General features: G+C 43.2%; 1 protein-coding gene across 29 annotated transcripts in view; it reads right to left on the bottom strand.

Annotated features, from left to right (window-relative positions):
* The window catches only part of MAGI1 (membrane associated guanylate kinase, WW and PDZ domain containing 1), a 464153-nt gene that overhangs the window by 93939 nt on the left and 354000 nt on the right, over positions 1 to 16214 (bottom strand). For 19 of the 29 annotated variants that reach the window (XM_033141285.1, XM_033141282.1, XM_033141294.1 and 16 more), the window contains 4 exons: positions 14689 to 14895; positions 11063 to 11276; positions 9299 to 9381; positions 5509 to 5544 (listed from right to left, as the gene is read on the bottom strand). In XM_033141285.1, coding sequence (XP_032997176.1) covers positions 5509 to 5544; positions 9299 to 9381; positions 11063 to 11276; positions 14689 to 14895 — 540 coding nt within the window. The remainder of the gene's footprint in view (positions 1 to 5508; positions 5545 to 9298; positions 9382 to 11062; positions 11277 to 14688; positions 14896 to 16214) is intronic. The other 10 variants (XM_033141284.1, XM_033141268.1, XM_033141290.1 and 7 more) reach the window with 3 other exon arrangements.

Below are 16214 nucleotides of genomic sequence, written 5' to 3'. Positions count from 1 at the left end.
GATGACTCTGGGGTTATGGCACTCATCTCGCTTTACTGGCCAAGGGAGCTGGCGTACAGCTTCCGGGTCATGTGGCCAGCATGACTAAGCCGCTTCTGGCAAAACCAGAAACGCCGTTTACCTTCCCACCGGAGCAGTAACTATTTATCTACTTGCACTTTGACGTGCTTTCGAATTGCTAGGTTGGCAGGAGCAGGGACTGAGCAACGGGAGCTCACCCTGTCACGGGGATTCGAACTGCCGACCTTCTAATCGGCAAGCCCTAGGCTCTGTGGTTTAACCCACAGCGCCACCCACGTCCCTGAATTCTGACATAGCACACTCCAAATAGGGTTTTAACCATGGGCCCTTTCTAAACTCATAGGGTGAATTCAAAGAAAGAAAGTGAGAGAAAGGAGACACTATATGCTCAGCATTATCAGTGTCTTTTTCAGAAACAGACCGTTTCATTGAACTTACCTATAATGGTAAAAAAATAACCAACGTGAGAATTAATTTAAGACCACAGCAAGAAGGAATGTTTGTGAAACGAGCATTAGTTAACAGCACAATCTACTTAGAAGGACGTCCCCATAAGACTTGTTCCCAGGAAGCACATATAGCATTGCGGCCTTAAAAAGAAAAGAAAACCACCCAAACCCTATTTTGTAACCTGTACAATCAAACGGTTGCGCAACACGAAACAGTTATCCAGTGTGTGCTATCGACAGGCTTCAGCTACAATGCCATAAGGACACAAATAGCTCCAGACTGAACAGCAATGAAACCCTTATAAACACACATGGGCTAATTACTCAAAATGTATGTTTGCAATGCGGAAACTGGCTGAAAATCAAGAGAAATTATTTAACAAGTTCTGCTCCACATGTTCCTTGTTTGCAAATAAAAGGCAGGTTTCCCTCCAACTTCCCCCACCCACATCTTTTTTTCTTTTTTTTTTAATGCTATCCTTCTGAAGCATCTTTGGATTCCTTGAGATATACTATAAAGAAAGGAAGTGCAAGCCAGCGCTGATTGGGGGTAGAGGAGGAGAGGTTTGGAGGTGCATGTGCAAGAAAGGAAACGCTTGGCAAAAAATGATAAACTGGTCTTTTCTGAAGACCAGAAACAAGGGCTTTCTACAGCATTAGAAGGCAATAAAATTGCCTCTCCAAAGACCCAAATTTTGCTCTGTAATCCTTCGCCAAAGAAAACCGAACAAAATGTGTTGTTTTTTTCTATGTTAGAGTCACACGTGAGCTTAAAATCTGGACTTTAAAAGTGCTTCCAAAGATGTTACACCTCTTTTAAAATCAATGTCTAGGTGTCCAGAGTACTTCCAAAATGTGGAAGTTGAAGCTGTATGGAATGTCACTGAAGAGAGAAATCAGCTCTGGGTCTCCGTGTTTAGTACCTCTGCCATTTTTTTTTTAATGTACCAAATAAAATGTTATTAAAATTCGCCTTGGAGAGATTTGTCCCTGTCTTTTCTTTACCTTTTTGATCTGAAGCATTTTGACAAACAAGTGCTAAATTCCAAAATAAACATCAGTATTGAAATTGTAAGCAATGTTGTTGATAATCCACCACCAAAGTGAAAGGTTGCCACTTAAAACATTACCAAAAAAAAACCAACAACTTTTTCTGTTTCTTTTGTTTGTTTTCTTTCTATCTTGAATGAGTTGCATTTTAACAGGTGTACACAGGTTTGCATTGCGGCTTCTCTGGAAATTCGCATGGGGGGGGAAGACGCACACGCAACATTGGGGAAATTGCAAAGCCAATTGGGGGATAAACTTCTCATACATTGGCTGGGGTATTGTTTCGGGGGTTTTATTGGTGGGGTTGGGGCTGTTTATTTTTTGTATCTTCATTTTTCATCTTATTATTATTTATGTGGAAATGGATCAATGTTGTTGCGTACTTTTTGATGTTTTGTTTACGACTACCTTTTTGTTCGTAGTTATGCAATTTTTGGATGTTGCAAGCCGCCTTGAGCGTGGTTTTAGTTTTGGAAAGGTGGCATACAAACAAAACGATTCGTAGAATCACAGAAACATAGTTGGAAGGGTCCCTGAGGATCATCTGAGCATCACCTCCTAGAATCATAGAGTTGGAAGAGACCACAAGGGCCATCCAGTCCAACCCGCTACCAAGCAGGAAACACCATCAAAGCATTCCTGACAGATGGCTGTCAAGCCTCTGCTTAAAGACCTCCAAAGAAGGAGACTCCACCACACTCCTTGGTAGCAAACTCCACTGCCGAACAGCTCTTACTGTCAGGAAGTTCTTCCTGATGTTTAGGTGGAATCTTCTTTCTTGTAGTTTGAATCCATTGCCCCGTGTCCGCTTCTCTGGAGCAGCAGAAAACAACCTTTCTCCCTCCTCTATATGACATCTTTTTATATATTTGAACATGGCTATCATATCACCCCTTAACCTTCTCTTCTCCAGGCTAAACATACCCAGCTCCCTAAGCCGTTCATCATAAGGCATCGTTTCCAGGCCTTTGACCATTTTGGTTGCCCTCCTCTGGACACGTTCCAGCTTGTCAGTATCCTTCTTGAACTGTGGTGCCCAGAACTAGACACAGTACTCCTGGTGAGGTCTGACCAGAGCGGAATACAGTGGTACTATTACTTCCTTTGATCTAGATGCTATACTCCTATTGATGCAGCCCAGAATTGCATTGGCTTTTTTAGCTGCTGCATCACACTGCTGACTCATGTCAAGTTTATGGTCTACCAAGACTAGATCAAACCTGCAACTTTGGCGTTATCAGCACCATTCTAACCAACTCAGATTGGTTGGGCCGGACTATATTTTTTTGGGGGAAATGAACGAATTCCTATGCCTCACAAATAACCCAAAGATGCATTTTAAATAAAAGGACACATTTTACTCATGTAATAACATGCTGATTCCCGGACCGTCCGTGGGCCGGATTGAGAAGCCAATTGGGCCGCACCCAGCCCCCGGGCCTTAGCTTGCCTACCCCTGCGTTAAGGTATGTGGTTTGTGGTTTTAATATATATGCAGTGTTACAGTATTTACTGCTTGCTGCACAGGACCATGAGATCCCTTTGGGATGTATATTTAGAAATATAACAAATGAGTGAATGATAAAATACTACAAGCTCCAAACAGTCAGGGACGCACAGCTGAGCTGCCAGAGAGCCACGGACCAGCTGCAGCTCTCCAACATTTGTCCTAGAGCATTTGGAAACGTGAACCGTCACTTTCACCTTTCATAGAGCTTAGCGTTTCGAACACCAGGGCGCATGCTGCAAAGCAGGCCTGCTGCTCAGAGTACGGAAGAAGAATTGTTCATGAAGTAGAAGGCCCAATGAATATCAACAACAAACAGAACACCCCCAAGTGGGAGATGAACAAGTCAAAGGGCGGGATGCACCTAACAAACCCTGTCCATAAAAGATCTGTGCAAGGGTTTTTCTACTGTTGCAAGGGGGCTTTCCCCGCCTCTGCTCCCCCTGAAACGAAACTGCCTCTGGGTGGGTGGGGTGGGAGAACCCCTCAGAACAGCAGGGGGACTGCTCCATCTGGCAAGCGGATATGCTTCATATGCAGATAGGTTTGTGTAAATGGAACATTTGTAAAAGCGCAACGTTGCATTGTATCCCATATCTGTAAAACATGTTCGGTTCCTGTTTTACTCAGAGTACATCTGTTTATTTAGTATACACGTTTCTTGATTTGAATGCTTCTACTCTGGGGGGGGGGGGAGAATACCATCCTATAACCCTATTTGCCAGAGGCAGCTCCTCTTTTCGGGTACCTGTCCTAGGTACATCACTATTTTGCTCTAATTGTATTTGCCTTGTTAACATTTTGTTAGAGTAAGTTACCAATGCTGTCGGTCTTAAGGGATCAGCTTCCTACTCGGATTCTGTAAAAGTTCATTCTCTAAGTGGGACTGCATGCATGCATTTTATTCTTCGGAAACACAAACACAGACAGACAGATAAAGGCATGTGCCTGAATACTAAGGCACTGCACAGTGCACAGCCTGCCATTTCATACACTGCAGCTGCTGAGCTATGTTTTGAAAGGGTGATAACATGTTGTAGGACAACCATGTTTCCTAATATGCTTTAAAGAAAAGCTACACTCGTGGCTGCTGTATCAGTAAAGGACTAACTGTTGTACAGTGAACAGATGTAGTGTACAACAAAGAGACTTCAGAGAGAGCTGTTTGGACAAACCGCTGGCCACCTCCATAGTTAGGCAAGTCAAGTCTGTGAAGGAGATGTGTGATGCTGCACTCAACTCTCTGCTCCTCCCTTCCTTGAGTGGGGAAGCAAACCACAGGCCAGCTTGAACAAACCGTAAGCGCTGGTTCAGCTGCAAGTGCTACCCAGCCACACCATGGTTTGTTTCCCCCACTCAGAGAACAAAGCGGAGCCTGCTTGGGAAGTGCACACAAGCACACAACTCATTCACAAACAAACCTCTCTAACTATGGTCTGTAGCCATCATTACAGCCAAACACAATCAAGTGTCTAATAGTGGATGGGGGACGAAGCAATAAGATATAATTGACTGATGGTTTCGGAGATTCGATGAGGGCATCATAACCATGCCAGCTGCAGATCTAGTCTAGCTCATCAGGGTTAGAAATGGCCATGCTCTGAAAATAGAACCAGGCTTGTAATCCAGATTCTGCCTAATTTCTGGAATCGGTTCTGGATTCTTAATTCCCAATGCTAAGAGCAATCTTGATGAAATATACAGAGTTCTGGCAGTTTCAGGTGTGGTTTAGGCCACGTGGAACCACAGATACCCCCCCCCCAAAAAAAGGTGGGTGCAGGAGAGGGCATGATACAAAAGTTGAGTGGTGGCAGAAAGCAATCAGTATGCAAGCACTGGACCCTACACGATTATGGCAGCATTCCAGACTACTGTTAGATTCACAAATCAAGTACCCAACTTCAAATGTGAACTGAATATAAAAGCAATAGCAGTTAGCATTAATGAGAAGCATATACACATGTCCTGTAGCACAGAAACACTTTCAAACAGTGAGTTGTATCCAACCAAGTCATTAAGTGATTGGAATGACTCCCGTTTCTGCACTGGAGCTTCCATCTCCCTGCACATACACGACCCCAACTGCTCCAGGGTTTTCCCCAACAATACAGAGCAGATTTGGGGCAGGGTGAGGGGGCTTGCAGAAACAGAAGAGGGTGGAGAAGTTTACATTGTGTGAACTGAAGTCATTCTGCTTGTCCAATGACTAAGCCAGATTTGACCCAGAGTCATGTAGGAAAAAAAGGGCTGACAGCTCCACAAATCTACTGGACAGCAACAACCCTGCCTGAAAATGATGTGCTTAAGCAAAAACAAGCAAAGAAAGAAAGAAAGAAAAGAAAAGAAAACACCTTTGGATACTACTATGTTAGATCTTGCTTGAAATTAAAAGAAGAAAAAAGTGATACAAAGAAAAGGATGTTAAAGCAGTTAACGGTGCAGTCCAACCAACGGTGTAAAAATGAGAGATGGATGATTTACCTAGTTCACTGTCCAGTTCCTCCGTGTGTACCCCTTCTTCTCCAAAGGAAGAGCAGTAAGTGAGATAGAAAAAAAATTAAAAGAAAAATTCAGACACCAGCACCAAGCAAGAAATTCCTTCCAGTATACAGCAGAACCAACACCAGGTTTTCTACCAACCTAGCCCAAACCCATAGGCCACAACACCTTAGTCAGAAGCGACACTGTGGCCACTGACAATAATACTGTGTATATATATGCATTCCAAAAGGCTAACAACATGGATCTGCTCTCCTCCCGCCCCCGCCCCCGGCTCAATGGGGGCCATCTGGTCTTGTCAGTTTAATTTGCCAAATCTAGAACTTGGGCTTCCCATTCATTTTTGTGAATGGTGGAAAGTCTAAGATGACTCTGCCTGCATATCCCTTTTGGAAAGTCCTTGTGAGTAGGCAGAGCTCCAGTGCTTAACTCAGAGCCCTTGCACATGCAAGGAATTGGAGCCGCAAAAGGAAAGTTGGTGTACCTTCAACTACAGTGGTGCCCCGCTAGACGAATGCCTCGCAAGACGAAAAACTCGCTAAACGAAGGCATTCGTCTAGCGGAAGGCTGCCCCGCAAGACGAAAAAGTCTATGGGGCTGCCTCGCAAGACGAAAATTTTTCGTCTTTTTTTTCGTCTAGCGAAAGCGCGGCTGTCATTGCCACTTCGCTAGACGGAAAACCCGCTAGGCGAAAATTTACGCAGAACGAATTATTTTCGTCTAGCGGGGCACCACTGTATTACATTATCTAAATTAAACGACTACTTCTTTTGTCCCAAAATAATTAACAACTAAACCCCAGTCCAGTTTAGCTTGTTCTTAAAGAAGAGCAGAACCCTATTAGAATGAATTGAGACTGCTCAGGCCCCATGCTCGTAGGTTGGTGAACCCATCCAGCTACCTTTTCAAAGCCAAATAATTGGATAATATTAAGCTGGTTATTCAGGTGTGTTTCAAGAGTTCAATATACGTGTTGATTGCTGCATATTGGACTTTGGTTCTAGTCTAAAAACTACATGCCTCAAGTATAAAGTCCTACTTTATACTTTATGGTTGCATTAAGGGACAACCACTTGCAGAGAGCTTCTATTAAATAAAGCGTAATTCAATCATCCATTTACTTATTGCATACCATTTCCATCTGCTAACAATGTTATGAATGACTGGGGATGTCATTTTGTCAAGAAACAAAATTGCAGCCAGCAAATGAAAGATGATAAATGCAAGCAAATGATTGATAAAAGAATAATGGATTTGGTTTAGCACGAGTCAGCCAGATAATCTCAGAATTTCTCCAAACATGAGACACGTCAACGTAAAAAGATTGTTAATTGTTCCAGATATGTATTTTGTGGATAGATTGATGCAAAATTGGTAATAAATAGCTGCCATATGACAGACAGTGAATGCTTCCAAAAATTATGTCCAGTTATATATTTTTCCAATGGTTATACCTGTAAAAATGAACTGCATGATTTTTAAACACTTGCCCAAGTTGGAGGGCCTAAAGAACATACTTTTTCATGTGTAACAACCCAGAGCAAATTCCTGGCACATCTAGCTCAAAAATCTCAAGGATCATCACTGGGAAACACCAATGAGAGCCACAGTCAGACAGAGGAGACCACAGTGGACTAGTTTAACTACTGCAGGATTCACCAACCTGTTGCCCCGCAGTTGTTTTGGACAACAATTCTCGTCAGCCCCAGTCAGCACAGGTTGTAGTCCAAGACATCAGCAGGGCACCAGATTTGCAAAGGCTGAACTACTGGGCCTGATTCAATATAAAGCATAATCACATCTTTATATACTCATATACATAAACCATGCAAAGTTACCAATGTTATTTCACTGAGGTCACATTACCATACTCAAAGTTGGAAATAATAATAATAATTTTTTTAAAAAAGGATTTCCCTTCATTTGCTCCACAGGACATTTGCTCCACAGGACAGTTTAAAAAGAAGAAAAAAGCAGCGGTCAATGTTGATCTTTCTCCCCACCTTCCACTTGTTCCTCATGTAGATCTTCCCTGATGCCTTCTTCCCCAGGGACACCATTTTTGGGTCAACCTCAGGTGTCAAAATGTCTTGGGCCGGCCCTGACATTAAGGGTCTAATTTTAAGCTCCAGTGGGGCATGCGGTTGAGCCTTCCTCACCTTACCTCTCCCAGGTCACTTTTGCCCTAAAGGAAAAGGTAAAGGGACCCCTGACCATTAGGTCCAGTCGTGTCCGACTCTGGGGTTGCAGAGGTCATCTCGCATTACTGGCCAAGGGAGCCAGCTTACAGCTTCCAGGTCATGTGGCCAGCATGACTAAGCAGCTTCTGGAAAACCAGAGCAGCACACGGAAACGCTGTTTACTTTCCCACCGGAGCGGTACCTATTTATCTACTTGCACTTTGATGTGCTTTTGAACTGCTAGGTTGGCAGGAGCAGGGACCGAGCAACGGGAGCTCACCCCATCGCGGGGATTCGAACCACCGACCTTCTGATCAGCAAGCCCTAGGGCTCTGTGGTTTAACCCACAGCGCCACCTGCATCCCTGTTAATTTTGCCCTAGCTCTGCCTTAATACATGAACTATATGGATGAGGAAGTGTATGAATAACTGTGCCTGCTACCACCACCTCTAGTTTGGTCCTAACGCATAGCAATTTGAGCTACAAGTTAAGTTGAGGGCGTTTAACTATTTTGTTTCAAAATGAACTTAAGAATCAGGCATGTATTGCTGCCCCTTTCGTTTTCATTTTCTCTCCTCTCAGCTTTTTACCTGTTGTTGTTTTTTTAAATTGCTGTTACATACTTCAATTTCTTCTCCCAAGTTAAATTAAAGTAGCCGGGTCACTTGAGTTGGAAACTGGCTGGCATCCTGAGCATCTCAAGGGGTGCAAAGTATCAAATATGATTTATTATTTCAATAACTGCTGGGAAACAACACTGCAAAAATGGAGTGACGTATATATACACCTTTTATTTTCACTAAGATAAGCAATAATGACCACTGGATCAAAATGAAATGATGAAGATGCAAGATCCCATACACTGCATTATACAGTGAATCAAGACTAATTGTAGGATTCTATAAAGATGGAATTAAATTGTCTTTTCCTTTTTCTTCTTCTTCAGTGGCTTCACCAAGGAGTAATTTTCAAAGCAGGAGAATTGTAGCTATGATTTTAGCTGCTGCTTCTTCTTTTAAAAAAGTAATAATAACCAGCTCAGAAAAGCTGCAAGGTGATTATAGTGGGAAAATCATAGAATCATAGAATCTTAAGAGTTGGAAGGGACTCAAGGGTCATCTAGTCCAACCTCCTGCAATGCAGGAATCTCCGCTAAATCATCCATGACAGATGGCCATCCAACCTCTCCTTAAAAACCTCCAAGGAAAAAACAGCAAGCTGAACTCGCTGAATTGGACAATTGCTGAGGATGCTTTGTCTGCTAATGCCATTGTAACTAAGTCTCTATAGAGGACAGAATTCTATAGCTGAGGGGGATATACAAAATTATGCCACGTAGAATTTAGGAAGATTCTGTCCTGTGTGTTGCCATTTACAAAATGCTTCTGGTACACGTAGCACATACCCAGTGAGGGAAATCTGCACCAAGGACATAGTTTAGCACCCCAACCTGCACTGTGATACAAATATGGGCCCCACTGTGTGTGATTTTGTGTGATTTTGAGAGAAGAACCCGATTCCACTCATTCTTTTGCAACCTTACGTTAGGTAAAATGTTTTCCAGATTTCATTTCTGCATTTACTCCCTTACCGTCATCTTCACATTCTTCTAGAGGCTTTTGCTGTTTGTTCAGGCACCGTGGGTCTAGCCAAGACGTTGTTTTAGTGTTGTGGCTGCAAATCAGAGAGAGAGAGAGAGAGAGAGAGAGAGAGAGAGAGAGAGAGAGACCTTTGTTAAAAATAAAGTATCAGTGACAGAAAAATAGCCTGTGGCCACCACTTTGACTCATTTGAGCTAAATCCATGTTCATTTAGAATGGAGCATAAAAATTAAACTTTCTGAGGCATGGATTCCAGTCTAGTCTCTGAAAATACATGGAGAAAAAGGAAACGGTTATATGTGAAGATGCAATGGTGGTGGGCCCATTTGGATGGACCTACCCTCATGGACTGTGTTCCTGAATGATCTGGGGCAAATCTTTCCCCCTACAGACCTCTTGAAAATTGTTGAGGGATGAGTTAGAATTGTAGAGTTGGAAGGGACCAGTTCAGCCCCCTGCAATGCAGGAATCTTTTGCCTAATGTGGGGCTCGAACCCACAACCCTGAGATTAAGAATCTCATGATTAATCCGAGCTCTAAGACGCAGGTTGGGTTAAAGGAATGCCTTTTACACTGATAAGGCAGTGCTACGTTATTGCAGGGCGGCTGAGGTGGTGGGCAGGCGCAAGCCCCGCACTGCTCAAAAAAGCAGCGAGGAGCTTGCAGGCAGTCCGCCTGCCACCTCCCCCTCAGGAGAGATGCGTGGCTCAGTATCACTTTAAACAGCATGGCACAGTTCCTTCCACAAGTCTCAAAGGGGGTTTGCAACACGACCTAACCCTCCTCTGAAATTATGTGGGGCATGTATCTTTGAAGACTTCACTACTAAACTGCAGACCTGTTGTCAAAGGATGGGCTTCACAATCCCTGCTATAGATTATGGGCAATATGAAAGCTGGAGTGGAAGGTTGCTGTTTCACACACTACTTTACCCACCCTCGCAATACAGAAGGCAAAAACCAATCTAATTCTTTTGTGCACTCCAGGGCAATTAATCTCTAACTGGTAAGCAGGGGCATAGAAGTCCAGCAGGCAAGTCAAATTAACAATAATGGAGTAAAAGGGGTCTGCCAAGGTGCAAAACATTTTATGTCCCAAGGGGATAAAGGGATTTTTATACAGTATTTGGATAGCCTTCAGAAGTGAGAAAACAAGATGCTTCTAAGACAAACGGCGGCAGAACTTCACAAGGTTCTGGGCCTTGTGATGAATGAGAAGCCAACTTTCTAGCTTGTCACACTATGATTTGTCTACTATTGAGGGAAATGATGACTAACTTTTGAGAAGTGCAGTGCATTACCCTCTACTGCCAAACTGTTGATGCTTTGACCTGCCAGAGAATTTAACAGGGGCTCACTTAGCATCTGGTTTGTTTGGCAAAACAGTTTGATTGCTGCAGACAATAGTGTTTCCTAAATAAATTTCTCAACAATTATGCATTTGTTTTCAGAATAAGCGTGAATGAGTTACGGTTAAACTGAAGTTCAATGCGTGGGGTTTAGTAGCATGGCATTCAGTGCAATGCCCTTCTAAGTCGCAAGTAAGGGAAACCTGCAGTCCCCAGGAGAAAGGCAGCCCTTGGCTGTCCTTTGCCTAACTCCATGCCACTTCCAGCACCACCACCAACCAGTAGAAGAAAGCCCCAAAGGCTGCCCGCACTGTGTCTAGTTTGGCCTCAGAAATGGTGCAACAGTTCAAGCCCTCTCTCGTTTATCTGCAAGTTCAAAGAACACACAAGAAAATGATCTCTTTACTCTATAAAGTAGACTTCTCCATTTTCTGTATAGGCCATCTCCCAGTTTTCAGGCAGAGGACCCAAGTTTTCCTCTGCACAAGGAGGTAGGTATTGAGGGAGCTTCTGAGAAGGTTCCGTGGTGGGAACAGTGGTGATGCTGCTATTATTCACAGATGGGGGAGCCGAGTCTCTTGTGCTGTGTGTATTGTGCTCGTCTTGTTCACCAGAGTCTGCTGCAGAAGGACACACACACACACACAGAGAGAATTAGACATAGTGATTATTAGTCAATGGTACATTACTATTTTCACCCTGCTTGCTTCCATAATTGTTTGAGACACTTCGGGGGGAAAAACAACAACATGCAAGCCGGATCTACCAAGCTGGGGCTGTTTCTTAAGTAACCAGTGAGTAACAAAAACTATTAGATCATTCAGAAATGGAGGCATATAATTACTGTAAAGTTTGTAACTATATACCTGTCTTGTCCTGTTGTTTTCACCCTTGTCTGTTTTATTTATTTTAATCCATATTTCTTACTGGGTTGTTACAAACCATACAGGAATATTGCAAAAAGGGGGGGGGGGGGTTAGAAATGGAAGCACGTCACATTGGAAATATCAGGTTTTAATACCAAGTAGCCTATCTGACTGACTAGCACCCAGGGCTACTTGACCAACCCACAGATGACATACACATTTAATCGTTCTACAGCTATGCTGACATGCATCTTAAGACGTAAGCAGAAAGATGCACACTGACCAAATGTAACATTAGCCACAGTCTGGGAGTAAGAGACTCGTTTTCAGAATCCTAGCTTTCCGCTATGCCGCACCACCTGAGTTTAGCGTTTTGTGAAAATCTTATGCGAAACTGCTCCATGCAAAACCAATGGCCATTTCAGTGGACCAAACCTGGCTCATTCCTGCAAGGCACACCACATCCACAACTTCATTCTAGGATTGTGCCACTTCTGAATGCAGGCAAGAGCTTCCCCCCTATGAAGCAGTACGTCAGGAATGTTAAAACTATACCAGTTTCTCTTTGGCATCCTTCCTACAAGCAGGAAGCTCTTGATACAGGGCAGCATTTCAACACAGCTGGCACTTAAAACGCCTGGGCTTGCTGTATTTGGGGGAATGAAAGAACTTGACTTTGTAACTGCAAAATTATTAGGTGAGCTGATCTTCCAAATTCCGTATGGCTTTTAGGAAAACAAGCTCCCTCTGAAAGTCAGTATAAAATGCCTATGGAATTTGCAAATACAGGAAGGGATTCATCTAACAAATCTCAGAAGCCACCTGCAAGGTCTTCTACTCGTGTAATGGTGCTTCCCCTCTCTTCTCAAGAGAACCCTCAGAACATCGCGCAAGGGAAGAGGGGGGAGGATTGTTCTGTCCAGCAAGCAGTTACGCTTGCACAGATGGAACACTCGATATGGCATGATGTTCGATTCCACCCACAAGCTCCAACTGAAAGTCAATATAATACATTAATACTGTAAGTAGTTTTATAAGGGATGGAAGCAACACCACTGGTGGTATGGTCATGACAAACGAATGAGGGCAAGTTAGACGTTCAAAACAAAGGAGTTTGTTTATGCCAATAAAAACCCAGAGTTTTCAACTCAGCAGACTCAGAGGAGTTATTGTTTTTACAAATTCTTAATTTCATAAACATGCCCAGGCAATACAGAGGGATAAATCACAAACTAACTAAACCACTCTCTATGTAGTTTACAAAAACTCATTAACAATAATGCACATCATTTTAACACCTTTTGTTACATGAAATATTAAAGAGTATATACAATGCCCAAATAAGAGTGACATGCACAAACTCAGTATCTCAATGCAAAGCAGTCCAAATATTTCTGAAATAAGTCCATGAGAGAAATACGAAATACCCGGATTTCAATTTCTGTGCTTTTTTTTCTTTAAAAAAATGTTTAGGGGTGCTCTTTTCCTACTCATATTGAAATACTGCCCCTCAATGAGGCCAAACTTAGATTCACAAAATGTTTAGGGGTATGCGTACACCTGCGTCCCCCCCAGAAAAATGCACTGCTTAAGATTTCATGCAATAGTTTTTTTTTATGTCATGCAGGGCTCATTCTCAATCTGGCACAGCATTACGTGGGTGCTTCCATCAATGAAAAATCAATGAAAAGCCTCATGGACTTATTTAAGGAATATTTGGACTGCTTGGCTTTGAGATACTGAGTTGTGCATGTCATTATATTTTTTGGCATTGTATATATTATTTAAGATTTCATGTGATAGAATATGTTGAAATGATGTGCGTTATTGTTAATGAGGTTTTGTAAACTACATACAGAGTTGTTTAGTTTGCAAATTCATAAATAGGCAACAAAATAGCTCTTTCCAAACAGCAGAAGATTCTTAACACACAATTGCCGAGTATGGGTTGGTTCAGGTGTAATGCTAAACCATAGTTTAGCTTTAACTATCCAGAGTTAACTAACCACAGTTTAAGGTTCAGATTACATAGCAAGGTTAATTTAAATCAGAAGCAGCAACTTCCTCCTCCTTATGGTTGTGCTAGAGAAAAGATGTGGGGGGGGGGCACATCAACCGAAGAAGGGACTAGGCTCATTATCATAATACTCAACAGTGGTTTACTATTACATCCGAATGCAGCCTATGGCAAAGCTGCTTCTTGCAAACAAGCAAATGTGCAAGTTCCCAAAATGAAGATCAGGGCCACTGCACCCTTCCTCCAGTCTTGCTGCTACTGCGCTAGAATAACAGAATCATAGGATTGTAGTGCTGGAAGGGACCCTGAGGGTCATCTAGTCCAACCCCCTGCAATGCAGGAATCTCAACTAAACCATACACGACAGACAGCTACCCAACTTCTGCTTAAAACCCTTCAAGGAAGGAGAGTCCACCACCTCCCTAGGTGTGAAATGGCTCTTACGCATAAGAGCCGCATAAAATGCCAAATGAAAATTCAAGTCCTATTTAATGTGACCTCAATCAATTAAGCATACATTCTGGTTCAAACCATGTTCATTCAAAAAATCCCACTGTTTTCTGTGGCACTCATTTCCAAAGTTGTGCTTAGGATCATAAGACGCTAAATATTTCGCCCTTTATTTAATCAATGGCAGGATATTTTTAATACCTAACTCTGAAAGTAACGGATCTGAAGTCAGCTGATTCTTGCAACAGGTTCCTCAACTGATAAAGGAATATACCAGCGGGGATGAGAAAAACACAGCCGTTTCAGCTAGGTGCCAACTTCCGACTGCTATTTTTAGCCAATCTGATAGCTAAAAAGCCAAAAGATTGCACAGGCAGCTGCGTGAAGTTCTGCCAAATGCTGCGATTCAAAGCCTTAACTGCGAAGTCAAAGAAATGGGTTCTGCTAAGATCACACTCATTTATATTGTTAACATAAGAAAATTCCTAACAGTAATAACTACAGGCTTTCGTTGGGGGGCAAGGGGGGAATGCCGCAAACGGTGAGCTGTGCATCCCTCAGGTATACTAAAGATTTTGTGAATATGTATGCGCAGGAATTTTCTTGAGAAGAGCCACCAATTTACACATCCCAATTCCTTCCCCCACCCCCGCCCATTGGTCGCCTCCTTCTTATAACAAAGGCAAGCAAATAACTTACCTGTAAAGCTACTGTTCATTTCAGGGACATCATCTTCCTCTTCATTCTCCGTATGCACTATGCCAGCATTTTGCATATCATTGTAAGACTTGGTTCTCTTGGGGGTCGACTGCTTGGAGCCAGACTGGAGGTTTTGCAAAGCATCAGTATTATTCACTTTCCCACTGAGGGGTTGGCTGGGAGGCTTGGGTGTTCCATAGTAGTTACCTAGGCAATAGAAACACATTTGCATGTTTGTTTGCTTTTGCAGATTTCGTGTCACTAAGTATTTCTTCTCTCTTTTCTCTCCTACCACCACCACCACTACTCCCCTCCTCAGCTCCACCCGCCATAATCAAAGCCATTTCTCGTTCTTAGCTAACAGGAACAAATGTTGTCGTCCCCCCCACCCCCCCACCCCCCTCCCTGCCCTCCAACTAAAAGAAAAAGCATTCAAAAGATGTCGGCTGTTTTACCTTCGTGAAACTTATTCATGTTTGAATTTTAAAACCAAAGAACCAAAGCCTGCCTTTTTGAGGTGCACCAAGGCGTACAAGGACTAAAACAAAAGACGACTGTGGTGAATTGGGGGCGGCAGTGGGGGGGGGGAGCCTTCATCTCATTACATTTGAATTTCAATTAGTAGCTTTGAAACACACACACACACACACACAGAGAGAGAGAGAGAGAGAGAGAGAGAGAATGCTGTGCCAGATTGAGAGTGAGCCCTGCATGAAATAAAATAAAAAAAAACTCAGTTCTTAACATCACCCAGAAAAGCAATGGAAGACTGGCATGACCTGTTTTAATACGTATCCTCAATGGGTAGCAGTTAAACATTTTTAAAATTATGTTTTAAAAGAAAGTGCTTTCCAAAAAAAGGGGGGGGCTTTGCCAAAAGAAAAGGGGAACAGCAACACGTGGCATCTGCTTTGCCAAGGCAGGCTTTTGGCTTGTCTGGGTCAGGGAGAATGGGGACAAAAGGCATCCGATACACACATTTTTGGAGGCACACCCATTGGACATACATGCTCTACACACACAGACACACAAGCAATTACTTGACAATGCAAACAAAACCTACATCAGAGCAGGGGAGGCTCTCCAAAGTGAAGCATACAAGGTGCCAATCCTTAAACTTAGGCCACCATTGGATCTACAATTTCCACAGGTCCCTGGGAAGAGGCATTGAACCACTCTGGGAAGATGGTCAAACCACTCTGGGAACTGTAACTCTGGGGGGGGGGGGTAGGGGGGTCTTAACAAACGACAGGATTCTTTGGGGGAAGCCATGACTATTAAAGTGAAGTAAGAGTGCTTTCAATGCAGGATGTGGATGTGGCCTTAGATCAGGCATCCCCAACCTTCGGCCCGCCAGATGTTTTGGACAGCAATTCCCATCACCCTGACCACTGGTCCTGTTAGCTAGGGATCATGGGAGTTGTAGGCCAAAACATCAGGAGGGCCGCAGGTTGGGGATGCCTGCCTTAGATCCTTCAGGGAACAGGGATGGGCGGAGAGACAAGGCTTTGCAGTCTCCTCCAGAG

This window comes from Lacerta agilis, chromosome 2 (genome assembly GCF_009819535.1).
Source record: "Lacerta agilis isolate rLacAgi1 chromosome 2, rLacAgi1.pri, whole genome shotgun sequence".
NCBI lineage: Eukaryota > Metazoa > Chordata > Lepidosauria > Squamata > Lacertidae > Lacerta > Lacerta agilis.
The sequence above is the reverse complement of the archived record's forward strand: the minus strand, read 5'-3'. Positions and strand labels throughout refer to the sequence as shown.